This window comes from Mustela lutreola, chromosome 2 (assembly GCF_030435805.1).
Source record: "Mustela lutreola isolate mMusLut2 chromosome 2, mMusLut2.pri, whole genome shotgun sequence".
In the NCBI taxonomy this organism is placed as follows: domain Eukaryota; kingdom Metazoa; phylum Chordata; class Mammalia; order Carnivora; family Mustelidae; genus Mustela; species Mustela lutreola.
This window is the reverse complement of record NC_081291.1, coordinates 99,334,702-99,361,578: the sequence shown is the minus strand read 5'-3', so window position 1 is coordinate 99,361,578 and position 26,877 is coordinate 99,334,702. Positions and strand designations below refer to the sequence as shown.

General features: G+C 44.3%; 1 protein-coding gene across 17 annotated transcripts in view; it reads right to left on the bottom strand.

Annotated features, from left to right (window-relative positions):
• Window positions 1-4,217: 4,217 nt before the first annotated feature.
• The window catches only part of ESYT3 (extended synaptotagmin 3), a 73,250-nt gene continuing 50,590 nt past the window's right edge, over window positions 4,218-26,877 (bottom strand). For 7 of the 17 annotated variants that reach the window (XM_059162741.1, XM_059162743.1, XM_059162746.1 and 4 more), the window contains 17 exons: window positions 26,618-26,673; window positions 25,034-25,154; window positions 22,718-22,888; window positions 22,016-22,098; window positions 19,902-19,950; window positions 19,562-19,651; window positions 19,021-19,083; window positions 18,868-18,930; window positions 18,261-18,329; window positions 17,462-17,548; window positions 16,672-16,821; window positions 14,357-14,853; window positions 13,614-13,712; window positions 12,999-13,130; window positions 5,721-5,826; window positions 4,846-4,895; window positions 4,218-4,487 (listed from right to left, as the gene is read on the bottom strand). In XM_059162741.1, coding sequence (XP_059018724.1) covers window positions 4,451-4,487; window positions 4,846-4,895; window positions 5,721-5,826; window positions 12,999-13,130; window positions 13,614-13,712; window positions 14,357-14,853; window positions 16,672-16,821; window positions 17,462-17,548; window positions 18,261-18,329; window positions 18,868-18,930; window positions 19,021-19,083; window positions 19,562-19,651; window positions 19,902-19,950; window positions 22,016-22,098; window positions 22,718-22,888; window positions 25,034-25,154; window positions 26,618-26,673 — 1,923 coding nt within the window. In that variant the 3' untranslated portion in view covers window positions 4,218-4,450. The other 10 variants (XM_059162734.1, XM_059162735.1, XM_059162738.1 and 7 more) reach the window with 10 other exon arrangements.

The following is a 26,877-nucleotide window of genomic DNA, read 5'->3' as shown; positions in this document are numbered from 1 at the left end:
ATCTCTCCTCTTTCACTCATGATTTTATTTATTTGGGTCCTTTCTCTTTTCTTCTTGATAAGTCTGGCCAGGGGTTTATCAATTTTATTAATTCTTTCAAAGAACCAGATCCTAGATTCGTTGATTTGTTCTATTGGTTTTTTGGTTTCTATTTCATTGATTTCTGCTCTGATTTTTATGATTTCTCTTCTCCTGCTGGGCTTAGGGTTTCTTTCTTGTTCTTTCTCCAGCTGCTTGAGGTGTAGGGTTAGGTTGGGTACCTGAGACCTTTCTTGTTTCTTGAGAAAGGCTTGTACTGCTATATATTTTCCTTTCGGGACTCCCACAGATTTTGAACCGTTGTGTTTTCATTATCATTTGTTTCCATTAATTTTTTCAATTCTTCTTTAATTTCCTGGTTGACCCATTCATTCTTTAGAAGGATGCTGTTTAGTCTCCATGTATTTGGGTTCTTTCCAGACTTCCTCTTGTGGTTGAGTTCTAGCTTCAGAGCATTGTGGTCTAAAAATATGCAGGGAATGATCCCAATCTTTTGATGCCGGTTGAGGCCTGATTTAGGACCGAGGATGTGATCTATTCTGGAAAATGTTCTATGTGCACTAGAGAAGAATGTGTATTCTGTTGCTTTGGGATGAAATGTTCTGAATATATCTGTGATGTCCATCTGGTCCAGTGTGTCATTTAAGGCCTTTCTTTTCTTGTTTATCTTTTGCTTGGATGATTTATCCATTTCAGTGAGGGGAGTGTTAAAGTCCCCTACTATCATTGTATTATTGTTGATGTGTTTCTTTGATTTTGTTATTAATTGGTTTATATAGTTGGCTGCTCCCACGTTGGGGGCATAGATATTTAAAATTGTTAGATCTTCTTGTTGGACAGACCCTTTGAGTATGATATAGTGTCCTTCCTCATCTCTTATTATAGTCTTTGGCTTAAAATCTAATTGATCTGATATAAGGATTGGCACCCCAACTTTCTTCTGATGTCCATTAGCATGGTAAATTGTTTTCTACCCCCTCAGTTTAAATCTGGAGGTGTCTTTGGGTCTAAAATGAGTTTCTTGTAGGCAACATATTGGTGGGTTTTGTTTTGTTATCCATTCTGATACCCTGTGTCTTTTGATTGGGGCATTTAGCCCATTAACATTCAGGGGAGCTATTAAGAGATATGAATTTAGTGCCATTGTATTGCCTGTAAGGTGACTGTTACTGTATATTGTCTCTGTTCCTTTCTGATCTACTACTTTAAGGCTCTCTCTTTGCTTAGAGGGCCCCTTTCAATATTTCCTGTAGAGCTGGTTTGGTGTTTGCAAATTCTTTCAGTTTTTGTTTGTCCTGGAAGCTTTTTATCTCTCCTTCTATTTTCAATGATAGCCTAGCTGGATATAGTATTCTTGGCTGCATGTTTTTCTCGTTTAGTGCTGTGAATATATCATGCCAGTTCTTTCTGGCCTGCCAGGTCTCTGTGGATAAGTCCGCTGCCAATCTAATATTTTTACCATTGTATGTTACAGACTTCTTTTCCCGGGCTGCTTTCAGGATTTTCTCTTTGTCACTAAGACTTGTAAATTTTACTATTATGTGATGGGGTGTGGACCTATTCTTGTTGATTTTGGCGGGGGGGGGGTTCTCTGCACCTCCTGGATTTTGATGCTTGTTCCCTTTGCCATATTAGGGAAATTCTCTACAATAATCCTCTCCAATATAGCTTCTGCTCCCCTCTCTTTCTTCTTCTGGAATCCCAATTATTCTAATGTTGTTTTGTCTTATGATGTCACTTATCTCTCGAATTCTCCCCTCGTGGTCCAGTAGTTGTTTGTCCCTCTTTTGCTCAGCTTCTTTATTCTCTGTCATTTGGTCTTCTATATCACTAATTCTTTCTTCTGTCTCATTTATCCTAGCAGTAAGAGGCTCCATTTTTGATTGCACCTCATTAATAGCCTTTTTGATTTCAACTTGGTTAGATTTTAGTTCTTTTATTTCTCCAGAAAGGGCTTTTATCTCTCCAGAGAGGGTATCTCTAATATCTTCCATGCCTTTTTTTGCTTTTATCATTGATCAGTGAGTTTGTTCTTGGATGGATGTTCTTGCTGATCTTCTTGGGGAGGGCCCTGTTGTAGTGATTCTCAAACGTCTTTGCCCCAGGTGGAATACATTGCACTGCCAGGGGCTGGGCTAAGTAATCTACTTGGGGTTCGCTCTAGGGGGATTTTTTTCCCTGAATGCTTTCCCTAAAGCTCTGGAGGACAGGAATGAAAATGGCAGCCTCCCAATCTCTGGCCCGGAGGAGCCGAGAGCTCGGGCCCCCACTCCTCAGTGCACCCTCAGAGAAAAGAGCCCAATCACTCCTGTCTCCCTGGCCTCTGGCCGTGCTCCAAGCTCACCCAGTCTGCGACTGGTTCAAGGTAACCCCGAGCTGAGAGCTCACTCCTCGGCTCTGTCTCTGTAGCCAGCTTCCCTGGTTTAATACTTGGGAGCTGTGTGACACTCAGACACCCCCAATCCTTCTATAACCCTGCGGGACCTGGGGCCACGCTGGCGCCGCGTGGGCTTCACCCCGGTTTAGCCTCTGGAGCGATGTCCCTCAGTGGAGCAGACTTTTAAAAGTCCTGATTTTGTGCTTCGTTCCTCCGCCACTTGCCGGGAGCTGGCCCCTCCCCCCGTGGTCTATCTTCCCGTTGCTTTGTATTCACTTCTCCGCTGGTCCTACCTTTCAGAAAGTGGTCGGTTTTCTGTTTTTAGAATTGCTATTCTTCTTCTCTTCAATCTCCCGTTGGATTTGTAGGTGTTTGCAATGGTTTGATAAGCTATCTAGGTGATCTCCTGCTACCTGATACAGTCTCAGCTTGCTACTTCTCCGCCATCTTGTCTCTTCCCTCTCCTCTAATAAGCCTTTTTAAAAATTAAATGTTACAAGGCAGGGAATTATTAAAATTAAAAATATACAGTATTGACAGTAAATGCTGTAGGAGATGAGGGAGCCCATTTCAGTGTGGACTGGCATAGAAGAGGTGGGTTTTGAGACAAGGCTTTTGAAGAGGATAGGATTTGAGTAGGTAGGATATGATATATAGACTAGTCTGGAATAGAGCATCTGCACATAAATAAAGTAGCAAAACACTAGGGACTAGATTGTTAGGGCCAAAGGACAAAATTAAATGGGTTTTCTTCTTTTTTTTTTTTTTTAAGATTTCATTTATTTATATGACAGAGAAATCACAAGTAGGCAGAGGCAGACAGAGAAAGAGAGAGGAGGAAGCAGGCTCCCCGCTGAGCAGAGAGCCCGATGCGGGGCTCGATTCCAGGACCCTGGGATCATGACCTGAGCCGAAGGCAGACTGCAACCCACTGAGCCACCCAGGTGCCCCAAGTGGGTTTTATTCTTGTAGAAAACAGGAAATGATGGATATAAGTGAGAATAACATAACAGAAACTTTAAGATGTTACCATTCTTCAGAAAAGCAGCAGTGAAGGCACTGAGAGGAGGGGAATATGAAACTGATGGCAGGAGCTGTTGCCTGAGTGAAGAGAAAAGGACATAAATTCAACAGTAGCTCTAGAATAACATCAGAGAGGATGAGAATATTTGGTGGTATAAAGTTTGAAATGTAAAAGAGGAACTTGTTTGTGCAATTTACATATTTTGCTTTTGAATGTTACTTAAACAGCCATCTTAGAAAGGTAGAATAGAATTGCCAAACCATCTGAGAGAGAGAGAGACAGAAGCTTCTTTCTTCTGGCACCAACACTCTGCAGCAGTCTCTAGAGCTCTGCTGTGGTAGTGGAGATACAGACCTGGACTCGGGGTTTGGTTTGCTTTTTCCTATGAAAGTGAGGCCACATGCTAGAGTTTGGGGCCAGGCCATCCCATGTTGGAGTATTTAACTCAGAGTATTTAGGTATATCACTATAACATTGTTGCCATTGGAAAAGTACACTTTAGTTCTACAGTAGATAAAGGAACAAATTTCCAGGCAGTAAAGTACCAGAGGTGGCAGAAGGACCAGAAGGGCTTAGGTAGTGTTGGCTTTTGGCACTTTTGGTGTGGGTCACTTTTTATTCCCATAAAAGAAGCGTCTTCCCTTGGTCAGTCACTGGCAGCTGTTCCAGGAACAGATCTCCTTCATCCCTTATGTCTGAGACAGGACACTTTTGACACATACATTTGGGCAAATCCCAAGTTATATGGTATATAATTACCTACAAAAAAATCACCAGTGAGGTTCTGATAATTTATTAGGTATGAACACCACATTTCTTTCTGGATTTCAACAACTAAATCCAACCGAGAGTAGTACTTTTATATATGTTTACCTCTTCCTAATATTATCCAGTCATGTACTTAAATTTCACACAAGAATGTATGTATGTATTTTCAAATGGCTGTTCTGATTTAAATTACAAAATATACATATGTACACATTTTAATATAAAGGTGGTAAGGGTGCTCATCAACTTCTGGGCTGCCCATCTGGAGTCAGCTCGTACCTGTAAAACAGTTGGGTTTGGACTTGTGTTAGTATCACAGGTGTGTTGTGGTGCCAGCATCAGGACAAGCAGCCTTGTCTAGCTAACCTAGGTCCATCTGGGACTGGGAGAACCCATCCCTCTGTAAGTCAACCAGCTGGGATTAAGACTAGGGCTTATAGAGAGAGGTCTGTTAAGTAAGTAAGAACTATAGGCAGAAAATCCTTAAGTATAGGTGATAATGTGTCTCCTTCCTTGATAAGCAAAGAAGCTGACATGTACTGAAAAAGGAAGAATTTTGGAAAAAGATCATGTGCAACTGCTGGAGACCATGTCTTAAGTACCAGATTAATGTGATAAAATGAAAGAGCTCACTTACCATCGTGAGAAGCCCTTAATCAGATCCTCTTTTGATAAGTCAATCAGTACCTAAACAAACACAAATAATCAGGTTCCTTCCAAAAAAACTGCATTAAATGGAAACATATTGGGACAAATGGAATTAATCTAAAAAGGGGCTCCTTGGGTTTCAGTTTTGAGCAGGGACTCTTTTTCTTTTAACTCTCAACATGGAACCTCTCCAGAAGTGCAATACAGGCACTGGCCTCAGTGTACCAGGAAAAGGTGAACTGCTCTTTGGAGTTAAACCTCAGAATTTTTCAATATTCCTGAGAGAACAACTTGCCTTTACTCATGAACTGAATTGTAATTTTAAGCAAGACACCATGGTTGCCTCAACTCTAAAAATAAGGATAACTTCACCTACATCACAGAAGTGGGATCTTAAAAAGATGATTATAAGAAAGTGTTTATTAAACTACAACTGCAAAGTATTGTATAAATATTCTTTTTGTCTGTACTTGGCATCTTCCTGAAGGTTATATATTCTCTACTTCAAGTAAAATCCCATCTCCACAAAAATCTTGGACATAATGAGACCCAAGCTTCACATAGTCCTGTATTTATTAAAACAAACTTAGTAGATGTTCAAATACTTGTGCAATGATGAGTTTGGATAGATTCTCAAACTTGGTAAAATAGTATTTATCATATTAATTGACCCACCTGTTTTACTTTTAGCAATGTTAAAATACCCTCCACCCCCAAAACCTCCCAATGAGGCTCTAACCTCCTTGAAGCCAGTTCTGGTAACAGCCAGATGATACCATCAGAATTTCTGCAAGGTGTTCCACCAGTGAACTCCAGGTAGAGTGCTGGGGGAGGCAGAGTACCAAGAGTCCCTCTTGTACTTACTTTTCCTAGCTCCTTCCTTCTGTGTGAGCCAAGTGGCCTACTGTTTTTCACTGCAACATCTAGTGACCTCTTCTTTACTTCTTCCATGGGAACAAAAAATTCAAATCTTAAAGATGCAAAAAGTCAAAGTGAGATTTACTCTTCTTTTTTAGATTTACATATTTTAATCATTTTGAAAATCTGAAGTGTTTGATCCATTTTCCTACTTTCAAAACAGAAAATATATTCTGGGGACCATTTAGAATAGTGTTGGCTCATAGCAGATATTCAGTGGATCATTATTACAGGTAATCACTGTCCTATGCTAATCACAAGCTCTAGAAGTATCAAGAGGCTGCTTGCCTCTCTGTGAAGGCCTTGGACTGTTTGAACTACTATGTTTTGGGGTTTCTTTCTCTGAGCCTACCCTGGTTGCCTTTCCTTCAGCTGCCCCTTCAACAGTGCATACTCATAGGACCATCTCAACCCCTATCTCTTTTGTTTTTCTGACCAGCTAAGGACTAGGATGCTGAATAGTCAGGTGTATTGGAGCTTCATAGAAAACAGTGGACCTTCCCCTTTCTTCCTGTGGAGTAAGGCCGAGGAATCTTAGGGTACAAGCTTTGTCATAAACTCATAAGAGGCCACTGGAATTCTTATAGGTAATTTTTTGGTTTTTTGTTTTTGAGGTAAGGGAACATTAGTTTCAAGTGTTTAACAATGACTTGACATTTGTATATATTGCAAAATGATCACTGTAAGTCAACATCAATCACTATACATAGTTAAAAAATTTTTTTTCTTGTGATGAGAACTTTTAAGATCCACTCTCCTAGCTACTTTCAAATATGTAATATATTATTAAATAGGATCACCATGCTGTACATTATTTCATTACATCATTTTATAAATGGAAATTTGTTCCATTTGACCTGACCCCCTTATCTCTACCCCTCTTCTCCCTCCTGCCACACAACAACTACCAATCTGTTCTTTATATTCAGGAGCTTGGCATCTTTTGTTTGCTCTTTTATGGGTTTTTTGTTTCTTTTAGATTTCCACATACAAGTGAGAGCATACAGTAAAAAATTTTTTTCTGTCTGACTTATTTCACTTAGTATAATACCATAAAGGTCCATCTGTGTTTCTGCAAATGGCAAGATTTTTTATGGCCAAATAATATTCCACTGTGTATATGCCACATTTTCTTTATCCATTCATCCATCAGTGGACACTTAAGCAGCTTCCATGTCTTGGCTGTTGTAAATACTGTCACAGCAAGCATGGGAGTATGTATGTGCTTTTGAATTAGTGTTTTTATTTTCTTTGGATAAATATCCAGAAGTGGAATTAGTGGATCATATGGTAGTTCTATTTTTAATTTTTGGATGCATCTCCACACTGTTTTCCATAGTGCCTGTACCAATTTACATTCCCATGATCAGTGCACAAGGTTCTCTGTCTCCACATTTTCACCAACACTTGATAATAGTCATTCTAATAGATATGAGGTGATAGATAACTGTGGTTTTGATTTGCATTTCTCTGATGATTAGTGAGATTGAGCACCTTTTCATGTGTCTATTGGCCATCTGTATGTCTTCTTTGGAAACATGTCTGTTCAGTTCTCTGTCTTTAAATCAGATTTTTTTTTTTCTTTTGAATTGTGTAAGTTCTTTGGATATTTTGAATATTAACCCCTTACCAGATAAATGGTTTGCAGATATTTTCTCCCATTCAGTAGGATGCTTCTTCATTTTGTTAAGTTTTCTTTGCCTGTGCAGAAACTTTTTAGTTTGAGGTAGTTTCACTTATTTTTGCTTTTGTTAAAGTTAAAAAAATCATCAAGTTCAGTGTCAAGGAGCTTATTGTCTATATCTTCTTTTAGGGGTTTTATGGTCTGATCTTACATTCAAGTCTTTAATCCATATTGAGTTTATTTTTTGTGTATAATGTTAGATTGTGGTCCAGTTTCATTCACTCATTTAAATGTGACTGTTCAGTTTTCCCAGCACCATTTATTGAAGAAACAGTCCTTTCCCCATTGTATAAGTTGTCATATTAATTGACTGTTGTCAAAAATTAATTGACCATGTATGTGCCAGTTTATTTCTAAGCTGTTTTCTTACATTGATCTTTGTGTCTGTTTTTATGCCAAAACCGTACTGCTTTGATTGCTATAGCTTTTTAACAGAGTTTTATATCAAGTAGTGTAATTCCTTGAGCTTTTTTCTCAAGATTACTTTGGGGTTTTTGTTGTTCCACACCAATTTTAGGATTTGTTCTGTGAAAAATGCCATTGGAATTTTGAAAGAGATTACATTAAGTCTGTAGATTGCTTTGGGTAGTATGGACATTTTAATATTAATTCTTCCATTCTATGAGCAGTAACTATCCTTCCATTTATTTGTGTTGTCTTCAGTTTTTTCACTAGTGTCTTACAGCTTTCAATGTACAGATCTTTCATCTCCTTGGTTAAATTTATATGTAGGTATTCTTTTTGATGCAACTATAAATGGAATTGTATTCTAATTTCTCTGATAATTCATTTTTAGTGTTTAGAATACAACAGATTTTTATATATTTTATATCTTGCAGCTTTACTGAATTTGTTGATTAGTTCTAATGGTTTTTTGGTGGAATCTTTAGGGTTTTCTATAATGCCATGTTATCTGTGAACAGTGATACTTTTACTTCTTCCTTTTCAATCCGGATGCCTTTTGTTTTTCTTGCTTATATGCTCTGACAAGGACTTCCAAAACTAAAAAGCTGGCAAGAATAGGCATCCTTGTCTTGTTTCTGATCTTAGAGGAAAAGCTTTCAGGTTTTCACCCCAGATTATCATGTTAATTGTGGACTTGTCCCCTGTGGCCTTTATTATGTCGACATATGTTCCCCCTATACCCAGTTTGTTGACAGTTTTATCATAAATGGATGTAGAATTTTGTCAGATGTTTTATCTGCATCCATTGAGATGAACATATGATTTGTTAATTTGATGTTTTATAGTGACTTGCAGATGGATACTGAATCATCCTTGCATCCTAGGATCCCCACTTGATCATGATGTATGATCCTTTTATTATAGAATTCAGCTTTCTAATATTTTGTTGAAGATTTTTGCATCTATGTTCATAGAGGGTAATTTTTTCTTATATCCTTGTTTGGTTTTGATATCAGGATAATGCCTTGTGAAATGAGTTTGGAAGTGTTCTCTCTTCTGTTTTTTTATTTGTTTTTTGTTGCTGCTGTTGTTTTTGAAGAATTTGAAAAGGATTGGTATTGTTTGAGTGTTTGGTAGAATTCACCAGTGAAGCCACTGGGTCCTGGACTTTTGTTTGTTGGGAGATTTTTATTTTTTAAAAGATTTTATTTATTTATTTGACAAAGAAAGACACAGCAAGAGAAGGAACACAAGCAGGGGGAATGGGAGAGTGAGAAGCAGCCTTCCTGGGAGTGGTGAGCCTGATGCAGGGCTTGATCTCAGGACCCTGGGATCATGATCTGAGCTGAAGGCAGACACTTAACGACTAAGCCACCCAGGTGCCTCTGTTTGGAGATTTTTGATTACTGATTCAGTCTCCTTATTACTAATTGGTCTGTTCAGGTTTTCTATTCATTATTCAGTCTTGGTTGTATGTTTCTGAGAATTTACCCATTTCTTCTAGCTTGTCAAACTTGTTAGCATATAATTTTGTTCAGAGTGGTCTCATGATCCTTTAGACTCCTGTGGTATTATGTCTCATTTCTGATTTTGTGTTTTTTCTTGATGAGTCTTAATGATGGAAAACTAAAGAAAGTTTTATCTTTCCAGAGAACCAAATTTTAGTTTCATTAATCTTTTCTATTTTCTTGGTCTCCATTTCTTTTTTCTTTTCTTTTTTTTTTTTTTTTTTTTAAGATTTTATTTATTTGCCAGAGAGAGAGCGAGTGAGAGAGCACAGGCAGGCGGAGTGGCAGTAGAGGCAGAGGGAGAAGCAGGCTCCCCGCCAAGCAAGGGCCCCGATGTGGGACTCGATCGCAGGACGTTGGGATCATGACCTGAGCCGAAGGCAGCTGCTTAACCAACTGAGCCACCCAGGCGGCCCTTGGTCTCTATTTCTATAGTTTATTTCTGTTCTGATTTTTATTTCCTTTCTTCTGCTAAATTTGGGCTTTCTTCATTCTTTATAGTTCCTTGAGATATAAATGGAGGTTGTTTGAGATTTTTATTGTTTACTGATGTAGGCATTTATTACTATGAACTTTCCTCTTAGAACTTCTTTTGCTGCATTCCACAAATTTGGCAAGTTGTATTTTCCATTTGTCTGAAGATATTTTTTATTTCTTCTTTGACCTGTTGGTTGTTCAATAGCATGGGGTTTAATTGTAACAAACTGTGAATTTTCTGGTTTATTTATTGTTCGTCATTTCTAGTTTTATACCTTTGTGGTCAAAGAATATGCTTGATAAAAATTACAAGTCTTAATAAATTTAAGAAAACTAATTTGTGACCTACATATGATCTTAGAGATTGTCCCATGTACACTTGGAAAGAACATATATTCTGTAGGAATGGATAAAATATTCTGTATCTATTTGTTAAATCCCAGTGCTCTAAAATGTCATATAAGGCTGCTATGTCCTTATTGACTGTCTGGATGATCTACCATTAATATAAGTGGGGTATTAAAGTCCCCTACTGTAAGTATTGTATTGCTATCTCTTCCTTTCGGTCTATTAATATTTAGCTGTTCCTACGTTGGATGCATAAATATCTGTAAATGTTAGATCCTCTTATGGGATTGACTTATCATTATGTAATGCCTGTTTCATCTCTTATTATAGTGTTTGGTTTTTTCTTTTTTTAAAGATTATTATTTATTTGTGAGAGAGGGAACACAAGCAGAGGGGGTGGGAGGGGGAGAAGCAGGCTTCCTGCCACACAGAGAGCCTGATGCAGGGCTCAATCCCAGGACCCTGGGATCATGACCTGGGCTGAAGGCAGATGCTTAGCGACTGAGCCACCCAGGCACCCCTACAGTGTTTGTTTTCTAGCCTATTTTGTCTGAGAGAAGTATAGCTACCCCAGTTTTCTTTTAGTTTCTATTTCCTTAGAATATCTTTTCCCATCCCTTTACTATTAGTTTGTGTGTGAAATGAGTATCTTACAGACTACACATAGATGGGTCTTGTTTTTTTTATCCTTTCAGCCACTCTGTGTCTTTAGATTGGAGAGTTTTATATTTAAAGTAACTATTGATAGTTTATATTAATAGTACTCAATGCCATTTTGTGCTTTTCTGGCAGTTTTGTAGTCCCTTTCTATTCCTTCTTTTAATCTCTTCCATTGTAGTTTTAGGACTTTCTTTAGTGGTACGCTTAGATTACTTTCTTTTTACGTTTTGTGTACCTACTGTAGGTTACTGCTTTGTGGTTACACTGAGGCTTACATAGAATGCTCTTCTTTAAGTTGATAATATCTTAAGTGTGAAAGGATTCTAGGGGCACCTGGGTGGCTAAGTGGGTTAAGCCTCTGCCTTCGGCTCAGGTCATGATCTCAGGGTCCTGGAATCGAGCCCCACATTGGACTCTCTGCTCAGCAGGGAGCCTGCTTTCCCCCTCTCTCTGCTTGCCTCTCTGCCTACTTGTGATCTCTGTCTGTCAAATAAATAAAATCTTTTAAAAATAAATAAATAAATAAATAAATATTTTTTAAAAAGATTCTAAAGCTTCTACCTAGCCCTGCCACATTTTATAGCTTATTATATCCCTATATCACTATAGTGGTAGTTATTTTTAGTGCTTTTGTTTTTTAACCTTCATACTGGCTTTATACGTGATTAATCCACTACCTTTACTATATATTTGCCTTTACCAGTGAGATTTATACCTTTATATGTGTTCTTGTTACTAATTAGCAGTTTTTCTTTTCTGCTTACAAAGTCCCTTAAGGGCAGTCCAGTGATAATAACTTTTGTCTCTCCAATTCTTAATGACAGCTTTGCCAGGTAGAGTATTCTTGGTTGGGAGTTTTTTCTTTTGGCACTTTGACTATATTGGGCCACTCCCTTCTGGCCTGCAAAGTTTCTGCTGAAAAATCTTCTTGTTATCTAAAGGGGTTCCCTTATGTGTAACAAGTTTTTCTCTTGTTGTTTTTGAGATTCTCCCTTTACCGTTAACTTTTGACATTTTAATTATAATGTGTCTTAGTATGGGTCATGCACTCACAAGAGATGTCCAGGCTCCTTACTTCTAGGTTTACTGTTAGGGTGGAGGTTGCCAAGTCTGCCCTCCAGATAACCTGGCCATATCTTATTGTTACAATATTGAGGGAGATTTACTAACAGATCAGGTTTGTTTGTCACAAAAGCCAAATGTCAAACCTCTCCCTCTTGTGTTGTCACATAGCAATTGTGAAATCCTTTTATAATTGTGTCATAGCTCTCTTTGAGTGCAAAGTCTTTTACTTGTGTGGCTCTAGAATATAGGATGGTGCCTGGCATAAGGTGTTCAATAAATAATAGATTCTCTCTCTCCCAAACCCTTTCTTGATATCAACTCCAAGTAAAGCTCTTAAAGGGAATGTTTTAGTTCTTAGACAAGGCCCAAAGAGCATCCAATGCAGCTCTTTTAAAATGAGTAATTACTGATAAGAGGAAATAAAAATTACCAGGTGTATTATCTCCCCAGATGTCTTTTGTTAGGATTCTGAAGCAGAAGGAAGCAATAATGAGATTTTGACTTCTTGACTTCAAGTTGACCTCAACGTACAGAATATTTCACATAAAACTTGCCATACGTGACCCATCAAAAGCAAGAAATGTGATTAGACTCTATCAGTCATGCACCTAAGGACACTGGGTGGACAAGTCAGGAAGGACATCTGTTTCAACTTGCTGCCTATGCTTTGTTGCAGAAGGGAAGACAGAGCTTCCAGAGCTTGGAGCTTTAGAGGAAATTTTAGGTCTCTGGGTTTAAGATATGTTTTTAAGATATGTTTTGTTTTTAACTGCTACTTTAAAACAGAGTTAAAGAAAACATATTTGGCCAGATTTAAATCCTTTTACCACTAAAGAGGCTTCATTTAAAGAGAAAAAGTGTGGAACAGTTCATAATCAGGAACATTTTAGCCTCTATGAGCAAGAAAAGTTGGTAGTTGTTTTGCTAAAATGCCTTGGCAGTCCTTTTCTCCCATTAATGTATAGAAATTTCATGAAGGCGTAGAACATGTTATTCTGAGGCCCACAGATCTAGCCCTTCACAGTGTCTGGCAGGTTTGCAAGACACTCCATAGGCAGGGGAGCTTGGTTCACTTACGTCTCATCAAACAGGGGCTCCAGGGTCTTCCGTTTTACTGAGGTCTTCTTACGACTTGCCCACCTCCTTTCTGGTAACAAGTAGACACGGACATAGGGATCAGCTCCACTGCTGGTACAGGGTGTCAGGTTTCTGATTTGGTTTCAAAGACATTAGAAAGTAAGTTTTCAAACCCTGAAAGGACTCCATTGGAGAGGCTGTACTATGGCTTGTGGATAAAAATGCCCTGTTGATGACCAAAAAACAAAAGTCTGCAGAATTGGAGGATAAAACAACGGAAGCAGGATTTTGAAAACACGTGTTTTTTAAAGTCAGGAGTAGAGCAAGTACTTCCCTTCTAAAGGAAATTGGAGATTCACACTTGAGAAAAGGTACTGGCTCCAAGTCACCCCAGACGGTTTTTGCAGCAGTTATATTTAAACAAAGTCCATGGCTCTGGAGCCTGCCCATCAGCATCACTGAAGACCTTGTCATTCACGGCTTGCAGCCTTCAAACCTCGCTTCTTCCTCATGTATTACTTGTCTTCCTCAAGGATGCCCACCCCCACTATAACTTTAAGCATCTCCACCCTTTCATTCACCTGAGGCCATTGCCCTGCCCCAGCACCCCATTACCTGCAGCCATTGATGAGCACACTGAGGCAGCGCCGCAGACACACATAACGCACAGTGAGCTGAATCTCACCCAGCCTCCACTGCCTGAGATCCCCACCTCTGTAAAGAAAGGTTTGTTAACTTCTGTTGCCATTAAAGGTGTTGGCCTCTCCCCCAGCCCCTGAGACAGAAGCATGTCCTGCTTTAGGAGCATAGAGCCATGTGGGTTAATAATTCAGTGAGGTTCCTTTCAGGCATAAGTCAGTTCTATCCATTCACATGTGACTGTCCTACTTCACAGTAGGAAGAACATGAACCCAGGAGTGGGATTTGCTTTTATACCATGATTTCCTGTGAGACTGTTGGTTATTTAACCTTTATGATATTAACTTCTATCTCGTAGGGTAATTGTAAAGATGGAATTAAATAGCATGCTAAGTTCGTAGTTAACAATAAATGGCAGCCATTGAGGATCTATTTCCACATTCTAAGTTTTCCATAGCATCCCACACTTGGGAATGTAGGAAGTGTTTCTGTGGTAAGGAACCATAACAACCAAAGCCCAGCACCTGTTTTACAGTGGGAATGCACTTGCTCGCTCTCCCCCTTGCCCTGGGTTTCTAGCATATTCCATGCTGCCTCTCATGAAGCCACTTTGTAAAAGATCAGAACTTGCAGAGAAACGTGAGTTTGTATCTACTCCATTCAGGAATGTATTTTTCACACAGGTCGTTTTAGACAATATGAAGCAGAGAGGTGCATACTCAATGTTGAAGCTGATATCTGTCAGGTCAAAGCAGGAGGAGGCCAAGGAGTTGAGCGAGGACATGCTGGGAGCCACCCTCTTGGGCGGCCATGCGAGTGGGGAGGCAGGGCATTTCAGAGGTCTGGGTGACTTGATGGGCCCTGGAGAGTGGGAGCCTGGGACAGTCAGGAAGATGGTGCCCGAACTCTTCTTCTTCCCCAAGGACTCACAGAACCCTTTGGCATGGTCCTTGCCTTTGGGCTCTGAGCCTGTCTCTTGGGGCATGGGCTCAGTGGTAACAATAGTGGCACTGGTGGCTGACATGGAGCTCTTGGAGGTTTCTTTGGTATCAGAAGCAGGATCTGGGGGGCATGACAAATTTGCAGGGCATTCTCCCTGGGATGGGGCTTTAGATTCCTGGTTGGTGTCCACCTTCTTAATGAACAGAGGACCTTTCTTTAAGGCTTCAGGTCCTGTGTATGGGCTCCCCATCTCTCGTTCTTCCACACGCAGGAACTGCAAGCAGATGACAGGATTATGGGCTGGGCCCCCCACATCCACTTTCTCCTCCTCTGCTCTCATGTTAATTTCTGGGAAGCGGTTCCTTCCTGACTACCCAACACAGTGGATTTCTCCCCCCCTACCCCGCCCATATCTTCCTTAACCTCTCTCTGCCCCTGGGTCCCTATAACCATTTTTTCTCTTTTTCCCTTATTCCTGCCTCAATAGTGAGTCTTCATGAGCACTCAGTCCTGCCCCCACTCACTGGCTGGCAGAGACCTGGCTCATTCTTAGAGCATGTACTGTCCCTCTCTGCAAAGGACTCTCAGAATCTACACCTCCTTCACCTTCACAGATATCACACCCTGCCTTCTGTCACCCTATTCACCATTGTTTTCCCTAAAATGTGTTTCCTGTCCACACATATCCCTGTGCTCCTACAAAGTTTCAAACCTCAGCCATTGTGTTTCTCCTTCCCCCTCAGTCATCAAGACCATTTCTAGGAACTTACATTTCTAACACTATAATGGTCAAAATATTCTATTCTGAAAAGCCTCAGAGGAATGACTAATAAAATGAAACAAACATCCTTTTTAAATGCACAGCCAAGGGGCACTTGGGTGGTTCAGTCATTAAGCAGCTGTCTTCTGCTCGGGTCATGATCCCAGGATCCTGGGATCGAGGCCCACATGGGGCTCCCTGATCGGCAGAAAGCCTGCTTCTCCCTCTCCTACTCTCCCTGCTTGTGTTCCGTCTCTGGCTGTCAAATAAAATGTTTTTTTTTTAATTATTATTATTTTTTTTTAATGCATAGCCAAATTTACAAGAAAGTAAGGAAAACCCCCAGGGTTACTGAAAAAGGCTAAGCTTTCCTAGGGTCATTTATCAACCTTGAATAATCCAAGGGGTGGGGAGAAGAGGCCTCAGGTCAATGTGAGGCTGAGTTGAAGTAGGAACCACGAAGGTGGGGTCTCTTTAGGGAAAAAAGTAGTCTAGGATAAACATTTCCACCCTGCTCAAGGAAAGACTGCAAAGAACTATGTCCATCTTGCTTGTACTCTGCTGGGCGTACTGAAGACTTTCCTGAGGATATGGTACCTTATAGGACTGTCTTATATGAATTTTTGGTTCATAGTCATACCTGTGGAATCATGAAACCTAAAACTTTAAAAATTAACGTAAGAGTGGACCCTAGCTTGTAAGGCTCTCAAGGTACATGGCTATAGCAAAACAGAATCTCCTTGGAAGCAAGCAAACTCAATCTAGGTCACAAAAGAATACAATATATGTTTGCAACCTAAGTCACCAAACATAGAAATGAGTCACCCTGAAAAAGCATCAACAGATACAACAAATGTCAAAATTTCAACTCTCAAGATCTTCAGATAATAGAACTCACATTATAGGTATACATTATAGCCTAGATATTTTCAGATGGTTAAAGACAGAATATAAACATGATAATAAAATACAGTGAAAAAAGACAATGAACTTGGAAAAGATAGAAATAAAAAATAGTCTTTGAAATAAAAACCATGAATAGTTAAAAGAATTAGTGGTCTAGAAGACAGATCTGAGAAAATCAGAATGTAGCACCAAGAGACAGAAGAGATGGGAAGAAGGTCCAGTGCAGGAGTTCTAGAATTAAAGATTAAAAGAATGGAGAGCCAATATCTGAAGAGATAATGGCTGACAATATTCCAAAGTTGATGAAAAATATAGTTCTATTTCCTAGCTTTTCAGCAAAGAGCAGATACTTAGTTCTGAGATAGTCTGCCTTGTCCATGCCATGGCCAGAGCCATGGAAGATGGAGAACAAGAGGAGATAGTTACCCGAAGCACCAGCCTCATGGAGATGAGGCTGTCCAGGCCTGAGTGGTCCAACTGAAAGCGCTGCTCAAGGGTGAGGTCTGTATAGGGTAGAATCTGGCACAGGGGAATCTCCAGCACTCCCAGAGCATACTCTTGGTCATCATCAAGAACCTGGGCAGTGGGCCAGTCACAAAACAGGAGAACCAAGACCCACACCCACCACCACCATTCTCTGGGCCCCATTCAAGTCTACGTTCACTTCAGTAAGCGAGTACTGTGCTTCTATTGGCCTCTGGTCCTGTTCTGAAAACCTGGCAGCTGGATCTCTATGAGGCAAATGCCCGGGGCCTCAGGGGTTTTAGGGACTGATGGGCTAAGGGCCTGAAAAGATCCCAGATCTGCCTTTTTGTTAAGATTTCTTGACTAAGTCACTGTTTGTACCTCTGTTTGCTTATGTGTAAAATAAAGAAACTTTTCCACAGATCTTTTGTGAAGGCTAAATTATTGTTTAAAGAAGTACATCATCACTAAGATCCTGGGAGGATCCCAACCTAGGCCACTCTAGGTGCTGGGTAACAACTGGAAAGATTCTTGCAGGGAGAGCCAAGGGACTTGAGGGTTTGTCCTTCCAAGCTCTTACCCATGGTCCTTAGGCACCAGGCTCATGAAGATGAGGGACCTCTGCACCCTCTCCCACAGAAAAGGGGCTGACTTTACTGCTGGGAGAACCTGTTCAAGTTGCATTATCAAGCTCCCCACCCTCGTGGCTTAGATACTGATTAGCTTTGTTCCAAGAGCCCAGCTTTCAAACCTTCAGATGCAGCTCCTCAGCTGCCACATTGGACACAAAGAAGGAAAACACCTGGCTCCACACTGGGTCCTTGCTGTGGGGACAAGTCTGGGGACAGAAGAGAGAAAGATCATTGAAGGGTCAGGAGGGGCAGAGCAGGATATTGGCACCCTCTGCTTTCAGCTGGCCACCCAATGGGAGCCTTCTCAGCCTCTGCCCAGGGGTCGGAGCCTGACACACTGCCATTTAGGGGATGCATGAGAAAGGGCAGCCAGACTCAAGGCAAGGAGAGCTTTCTCAGCAAGTTTTGCAGGAGCTGAAAAGCATAGCAGCAGCATTAGAGCTCACTTCCAGGAGAGGAGACCAACAGGATTTCTGCTGCTTTCTAGCAGGTGCCCTTGGGCAAGTCAGTCATCTCTGACCCTCAGATTCTTTTTTTTTTTTTTTTTTTAAAGATTTTTTATTTATTTATTTGACAGAGAGAAATCACAAGTAGATGGAGAGGCAGGCAGAGACAGAGAGGGAAGCAGGCTCCCTGCTGAGCAGAGAGCCCGATGCGGGACTCGATCCCAGGATCCTGAGATCATGACCTGAGCCGAAGGCAGCGGCTTAACCCACTGAGCCACCCAGGCGCCCAGACCCTCAGATTCTTAAAGCATAGAACTGTTTAGTGAGGCTGTTCTAAAGACAAAGTGCCCCAGTTGTAACCTGGCACCCACGAAGCATTCAGTTCTCTAATTCCCTTCCCTTTTCTTCTCTCCTTGAAAAGGCGTGGAGCCCCCAGTTCTTTGTCCCATGGCTACACACCAAGCTGTCTTACCTTGCTCATGTGTGTCTTCTTGCCTACAGATAGCTTGACATAGGAAGAAGGGTCTCTGCTGACTTTGTTCTGTGAGGGGCAAATCCACAGCAATGGAAGTGGCACCACTGGCTTGAGACACCACCCCAGTGTACCTCCCAGCTCCCAGATCTTCAGTGGGACCTGGGGCCAACCAGCTGCTTCCCTTCAGAAGAAGGCTACTATGATGCTTCCAGGGCCCTGGGCTGCCAAAGCTGTGCAAGGACCAGGATAGGGCTAACCGGAGGAGAGGTTCCAAGTCCATGACAGGAACCCGGGAGCTAGGCCTGGTTCCGGCACAGGCTCTTGTTCCCTGGGGCTATGGAAATGGTCAAGTTCTGGCTCTTTAGCTTGTGACTCAGGTGCTTAACCTTCTGGGTGCTACTTGTAAAATGGCAAAAATAGACACACTCATCATGAGACTCAGGCATAATAAATGGGGACAGGTTGTAAAGCCCAGTGCCTGGCACACAGCAGACTTAATGAATGGCACTGTTGTCATCCATAGGCTGTGGGTGCACAGATGATCACCCAGAAGACAGGCTATGGTTACTCTGGGGAAAAGGAGCCATGACTTGCTTTCACTTACCTTGGTGAACCTGGAGAGTTTTTTGGCTCGATATTCACCATTCAGGTAGTCAAAAGGGTTTCTCTATGAAGAAGAGAATAAATGAATGACACTTGGACATTTTCAAGTTATGGGCACAAGGCAGGGTGTGACATTGGTCATGTCGTCACTCACCGGCAGGTTGCAGGCACTCTCCAAGAAGACCACAAGGATGGCAGTTGAAAGGCCACCTTGGTCCTACAAACAGACATAGACCCTCAGTAAGTGCTGTAGCATCAGGAGACAGACTGGCTTTGGAGAAGCCCATTCATGGCAGAAGGAAGCCAGCCAGCACTTGCACTCTGGACAAGCCCTAAAATTCCCCACAACCTAGCTTTTTGTTGAGACTGTGTTTACATCTGCAGCAGGACAGATTCAAGTCAAACACAGGGGTGGACTTCCCCATGAACTGGGCTGACCAGCACCAGCATCCTTTAAAGATCCCATCTTCCCTGGGCAGACAGCCTCTGCTGAGAGATCAGGAGCTGCCCTGTGTGGAGATGAGGCTAAGGGACAGGTTCAGCAGAAGGTAGGGGCTGGCTGGAGGATTCTGTGAGTGAGATATGGAGGCTTCATCTCACCCCCTTCCACAGCTCACACATGGACCGGCTGTGCCAGAAGTCCCACCCCCACCCACATACCTTTCCTTTAGGGAGCACTGACACCCCAAACTCACTTCAATCAGAGCTTCTGGGTTGGCAATCAGTGAAAGCCACTCCAGCCGCAGGTGCAGCCGCCCACTGGTTGTGTCGTTCAGGACAAACCACTGTAAGGTGGGGAGTGAGAAGGGAGAGGAAAGCTCAGGGAAAGGGCCACTGAGGTGCTACAGACCCTCTTCAAGCAGTTCAGTTTAGGGACCTTTATTAGGTGGCTTTAGGGAAAAGGTGACCCAGCCCAGAGGGGATGGGCTCTGGCTTGAGGGACTGGAGAGGTGGTCATAGAATTGCTTCTGTCCTCCTATAGACAGACGGAAACCAGGATGTCCACAGGGAGGGGGTTATAGGCACCAACTCTACCTCATCCACCACTCTGTTCGTCATGACATCCCCAAGGCAGATCTGCAAGCTGGAATACACAGGAAATCAGTTCAGCTCCAAGGAGGCAAGAAGCAGATGTGAGTGCAGTCCTCAAGACAGGAGCTTATCCATCTCAAGGAACCAATGGGAGACCACTTGCAGCTCAAACAAATGAAGGCCTGTCTGGTCATCAGGGCTACTGCCTGGGCAGGCAATTGGCTCCGATCCCCAGAGGAGAATGACCAGACACTGGACACACTGGCCCTGGATTTCTGTGATGGTACTATTGGTGTTTTGAATGGCACGGTTCTTCATTGTGCAAAACTGCCCATGCATTGCAGGAATTTAGCTTCCCTGTCCTGTGCCCTCTAAATGCCAGTGGTAGCACCTTCCACAGTCATTGTAACAACCACAAATGCCCCTCCAGCACCTCTCCAGATGCCCTCCAAGGGGTAAGTATAGTTGGCATGGGTGTGAGAGGAGGTACCGGCCACACTCACAGTGTGCCTCCACCTACCCAACCCAAGCCCAAATAGATGATCCCAATAGCCAGTGGGGAGACTGTGTAGGTGTTAGAAATATGCTTGAGCTCAGAACACACTTGAAATCAGTTACAACATCAACTACAAGCCACACTTCTAATCTGCAATACAAAACCTGCAGCTTTTTCCATTAAGATGAAAAGAAAAATAATATCTGGTGGTAAGCTGTTTCTTAGGCTGTCAGATCATGTCCCTCACACTTTGCTTTGTTTCTGCTTTTAAAATAACTTGTTCGGGGCGCCTGGGTGGCTCAGTGGATTAAGCCGCTGCCTTCGGCTCAGGTCATGATCTCAGTGTCCTGGGATCGAGCCCCGCATCGGGCTCTTTGCTCAGCGGGAGCCTGCTTCCTCCTCTCTCTCTGCCTGACTCTCCGCCCACTTGTGATCTTTCTCTCTGTCAAATAAATTAATAAAATCTTTAAAAAAAAAAAAAAAAATAAAATAAAATAAAATAACTTGTTCATGGAAATAAGCTAAACAATACAGCAGTGCGAAAATTTGGTTAAAACTCTCTTTTCTGCCTCGCAATCCCAACCTCCTGGAATGAACAGTGTAACAGCCTGCTCTGTGGCTTCCATGCTCTTCTCTGCTCACACAGACCCGTACTCAAGAGTCCTCCCTGCAGAAATGAATCAAACTGCACAGGTCACTTCCAACTGCTTCCCCCACCCCTATACTGGCATCGTCCAGGTCAATACACACAGATCCTTCTACTCATCATTTTTTTAAAGCTGCAGAATAGGGGCGCCTGGGTGGCTCAGAGTTAAAGCCTCTACCTTTGGCTCAGGTCATGATCCTAAGGTCCTGAGATCGAGCCCAGCATGGGGCTCTCTGCTCAGCAGGGAGCCTGCTTCTACCTCTCTATCTGCCTGCCTCTTTGCCTACTTGTGATCTCTGCCTGTCAAATAAATAAAATCTTAAAAAAAAAAAAAAAAGTGGCAGACTATCCTGTAGTTTGGCAATGGCAAATTTATTCAAACATTTTCAACCAGTGTCCTCTGAGGCTGGTAGGCTCTGGACTATTCATGTTTCCAGCCTTTTTTGTTTTGCCACCACAGTTTTGCTCATTGTAGAGCATTTCAGGTATAATGCTTTTACTTTACAGGAGATTCCTGGAAGTGGGGCTAATGGGCCAAAAGACATATAAATTTGGAGTTTCTACAGCCAGCCCCAGCTTAGCCATTTCAGTTCTCCCACGGCCCTGAGTTTGGGTTCTTCCCCAGAGCAAGTGGCCAGGGCTCCTTGGCACAGGGGACCTGCCCACCACGCCAGCCTTGCCCCTACGACTGTTCCAAATGGGGACTTCTACATCATTAGGAGTGCAGGAAGCAGAGCCCATGGTACACAGACCTTGGGGTCTTCAGTATCCCCATGGCCCAGCTTAGGGCTGGCACTCAGACCTCTAGGAAGGAGGTTAGCGGTAGAACCATGAAACAATGAAGCTGGCTGCCTAACACAGTCACTGTATCAGTGTAACCAAGCCAGGATTGCAGGTCACTGAGGTGGAAGCAGGGGTGTTGTGTCCCAAGGGTCAGCCCAGTGCCCCCAGGCCCAGCTCAGCCCTCCTCCTCACCTGCCCAGGAAGTCATCCCTGTCGGGATCTTCATCATACAGGTCTACCTCCAGGTCCTGCCCAGGGACTTCATACACTATAAACTGTAAGGAAAGACAGGTGACTTGGTCTGCAGCCCACAATGGCTGATGAAGCAGACCTCAAGCATGACCCAAGGAGAATCAAATTCCAGCTCTGCCACCTGCCAGTGCAGAGCCCTGGGTGTATTCCTGCCTTCCAGTGCTTTTGAAGAATCCCACCTCTAAGAATGGAATAATGTCCTCTTGCAGGATGGGGAGGATTTGGGTGGGTGCTCGGGATGGTGGCTGCTGTGTGTTCTGCATGGGACTCGCAGCTTCTGGAGCACTGAACAGGCTGTGTGTACTGCCTTTCAAGTAGTAGCAATTGTGGGTGAATTTAAGGGAGAACATTAAGCTCCTGGTGTCAGGCTCTGGCAGGGGAGGTTGAGAGGATCTGGGCAGAACAGATTCTGTCTTTTCCTCTGGTTTGAAAAATTTCAAGCTGTCTGGTAAGGAAGGGAGGTTGGAATTCCCTCCAGCAGGGCCACAGCAGCCCCCCTCTGGAAGCCTGGTGGATGTGGGAAATTGGCCCACTCCTCTAGCCTACTGTTGCCCATGGGTACGTGAGGCCCTCCCTTGTTCGGACCCAGCATGACCCAGCATGAAGTCTGGAGGGCGTGAAAAGTAGCCAGGAGACCCTCACCTCAAATACCTCATTCCAGGTGGGGTTCAGGTTCTTGTAGATGGTCCTACTCCGGAAATGCTGTAGGCCAATGCTCACCTTGGCGTAGGGGTCTGACTTGCCTCGGATCCCTAGGAAGCTGTCCTTCTGAGCCAGCATCTCGGCCTCCAGCAAATGGACTCTGATCACTCCCTGGAAAATGCCCCAGCCCAGGGCTCACAGCTGCTTCCTGAGCTGTGCCAGCCCTCAAGGCCCACAGCACTGGGGCCAAAGCCATCAGACATCATCCCAGTCCCATCTCACTTGCTCCAGGTTCAGATGAAAAACAGAAGCCAGATCTGGCAATCTCCTCGCCATACAGCAAGTGATATCAGGGCCCAGGGCTCTGTCCATTGCATCATGATGCCCGGCCCCCCTTCCTGGCCTTCCTGACCTCACTTGGCTCCAACCTGCCATGTGACTGGCTTGTTTAACTGCAGCCATTTCCTCCTGTGCCAACAACCACCATCTGAGGAGGTTTCCTCCTATACTCCTCACCCTCCCCACCCCGCCTAATAACATGCATGGAGACCAAGTTGAAGTCATTTTTTTTCTGACACCCAGGGGTACTCTCCCCTGTGGGGACTGCCTGCTGTGGGCAGTGGGTCCCTGTGCTCATAAAGGCCCCGCACTGACTCCCACTCCATCCCCACATTCAGCTTTGTCCTGAGGCAGAACAAACCACAAGACTTAGGAAATACAATTCATGGGGCCAATAAGGGCTCCTGCCTGGAAACCGTTTTTCTTCTTCTTCTTCTTTAGTTTTTTTTTTTAAATATCAGTAGATATGTGTACACTTAGGATAAGCGCTGAGGAATTGCTGAACTGCTGAATCACTTTACTATACATCTGAAACTAATCTAACACTCTATGTTAACTATACTGGAATTAAAGTAAAAGAAAAAAATACCAGGAGATACATTTCCATTTATCCTTTGACCCAGCAATCCCACTCTCAAAGGATACTGGTAAAAATATAAAAAGACACATACAAGGCTACTCATGACAGCACTATTGGTAATAGTCAAAGACTGACACAACTCGCTGTCCATCAGAACTAGCTAAGTAACACAGCACACTCACGCCGTGGAGTACAGTGTGGCTGTGAGGAGAAGGGCCCTGTCCACGCTGTCACTGAGTGGTGCCCGTGACGTATGGAGTGATAAAAACAAGGTGGAGAAAACTGTAGTTCATTGCCATCCATCAGAGAAGGGGAATGGGAATGTAATTAGATATGCACACAGCTGCTCATATTAGAAAAGGAACAGTGGGGGGATAAACCATTACTTAAAGGAGGAGGGTGTGGTTAGGTGGAGGGAACAAGGGATAGAAGTCAGACTCCTCGAAACAGAATTTGTTTTTTTATATTAGATTTTAGAAGCTTGCAAATATTTTACATGGTGGTAAAAGGAAGTTATGGTCAAAATTAAGCCCTAAAAATAGAAAATAGAATGAAATAGAATGAAACCTAAGTGTAAATATTCATGGCCAGTTGTCACAAATACACAAAACTATCCCAAGTGAGTTTAAATCATAGCAGCTTCCCAGGACATCTTGGGAATCTACCCCAAGGACAGACTGTTTTCAGTAATGGTGATACAGGTGATGGTATTGAACTGTTATTCTAAGATTGCCCCACGCAGTGTGGGCTAAAGCCCGCATCACTATGGCAAGGCTGTGAGGACGCCTGTACTCTGTCTCCCTGGACAGCCCAGGCCTCCCCTGTGTGCCGCTGCAGCAGACCGATGCCTCTGACATTGCGCTGATGGTGAAATGGGCACGTCCCCCTCTCCTGAGCCCTAACTGCCAGTCCTGAAGGGCACCTCCTGTAGGGAGGCCATGTGTCTGTCCTCAGAGGCCTCCCAATCGGGGCCCAGGATAGAGGGGGCAGTGGGGCTGAGCACACAATAAAGCCCCCCATCCTGTGCTGACTCAATATTTTCTCCTGGGGATTCTTTCCACCCCCAAATGATGGGAATCAGGGGAGCCTCATGGAAGAGAGGATGGGAGCCTCCTGGAGTTTCCTCAGGACGGGGGTAACTACCCACAGTCCCCAACCCAGGCTGCAGCTGGGACCAGGATCCAGGAAGGAATGCCACCTGGGCTCTGCCTCTCCCTAGATGGGTGGCTTTGGGCAAACCAATCAACCTTCTCAAGATTCAGTCTTCCTCCAATAGAATAAGGAAGCCATGCTCTCACAGGACAGAGACAATTGTCATCTGAGAATGCATTCCTTCTGCAGGCCCATCCATCCGTCAGTCCCAGGCCCCATGCTCCGTGGCTGGTGCTGGTACTCACACAGGGCAGAGGGAAGAGCAGGTTGGTCACGTCCAGCCCCTTCTTCACAGGCACAGTAACACGATTGGGCAGCACCAGGTGGGCAGCAATGAGTTCCTCCAGCAGGCTGTCTGACACCTCACTGGGGACATGGGCATGCCCAGCTGTAGAGGGGTGGCATTGCCTTCCCCCAGGTTACCTGCCCCGCCACCCAGCCCCAGAACTGGAACCAGGAGCAGAGTTGGTGGGCTGGGCCCTGCCTGGGAGAGACCAGCCCTGACTCCAGCTTGCCTGGCTTGGAGGGGAGGTGGGCTTACATTTTGACAGCACCCAACCACCCCTTTTCCCCATCTTGCTTTGTTCTCTGAGGCATCACGGAGGGGTAGCTAAGAGGGGTGACCTGGAGCCTGTGTGCCAATCTTGGCTCCATCGCCCATGAGCTGTGAGGCTTTGGGTAAGTTGCTGACTTCTCTGGACCAGTTTCCTCATCTCTAAACTGAGGATATTAACACTACCTCCTAGGGTTGTTACAAGGAGTTAAAACACGGAAAGTGCAGAGAATGGTGCCCGGTGCACAGTAAGTGCTACCTAAGTGTTTGCTCCCATGGCCCTCCTACTCCCTGACATCCCATCAAAATTCTGTTTACTGCCTGACTCTCTCTCCCCAGTAGAGCAGCAGGGATAGTGCCGAGAACAGGACTAGCACACACTAGATACTCAGTAAACATCTGTTGAACGACACCACGTACAAGTGGATTCTCTGAATCCAGGGGGCCAAGATGGGGGGAGAACATCCTCAGTGAGGGAGCCCGGGGTCCCTCCTGCAGGCAGGGGAGGTGCCTGACCTCGGAAAGCCCCAGCTTGCCCTGGTCAGTCCAACCATCCTTCCCTCATGGGGACATGGGTCCATGTGGGGTCAGAGCCCTCCTCTGCTCCTACCTGGGGGCCTGAGGCCCTGCGTGCAGCAGCCCTTAGATCCAATCCCCGGAATGTGAAATCTCCCAGACCGGCTTCTCTTCACTAGCCTCTGCTGTGACAGCAGCCCCCTGTGACCATGGTTGGGTGAGGCCTTGTGGGCTTCTCACCGCCCACTTGGCTGGGGGAGGGGAGTGCAGCTGCAAGGAGGACGTCATGTGTGTTCCTGCCCACTGTGCCACCGCACACACCTCAGTGTTCTCCCAAAACCATGACACAGAAGAAGCAGGCTCCCCTTTCAGGGAGGAAGAGCCCAGAGGGGTATAGGAAATTGTCTGAAATCACACAGTGCTGAGTGACCGAGCCAGGAGCCTGGTCTGGCCGGGGCTGGTTACAGAGCCTGTGCTCTCGGTAGGCCCCAGGGCCTCCCCCAGGACGTCTCATCTGGCCAGCGTGTGCCCGTGCATTTGAATGTGTGCTTGCATGTTCTGGGGACAGCACTGCCGGCCTCCTGCTCCCCCTCCAAACACACCACCCCTCCTCCCTCCGGAGCAGGGCCAGCTTGGTGCCAGCCCCAGTCTATATGCAGGGGCCGGGAAGGAGGGCACCGCCGCTGGGCAGCTCCAGTCACTGGCTGCCCACTGCTGAGGGTCCCACTCCGGGGGTCTGCCGTTCCCACAGTGCACTTACTTGATTCCTGGTGCATCCAGCAGGTTGGTCAGGCCTGTCCAGTTGATCTGCAGATGCTGCAGGGGCAGAGGGAGGCTGTTAGACTGGAAGAAGCCAGAAGCCCAAGGCTGAGTCCCTTGGCCAAGCCCCTGGCGCCCACCAGCAGGTAGAACACAGCCGCTGTGGAGGGCACTTCCAGGGGGGTGTCAGGCAAATGAGGGCACCTCTTAGTCTTACGCAGGCCTCAGTCTGCCGCCTCCCTGCTGGGACCACACAGGAGT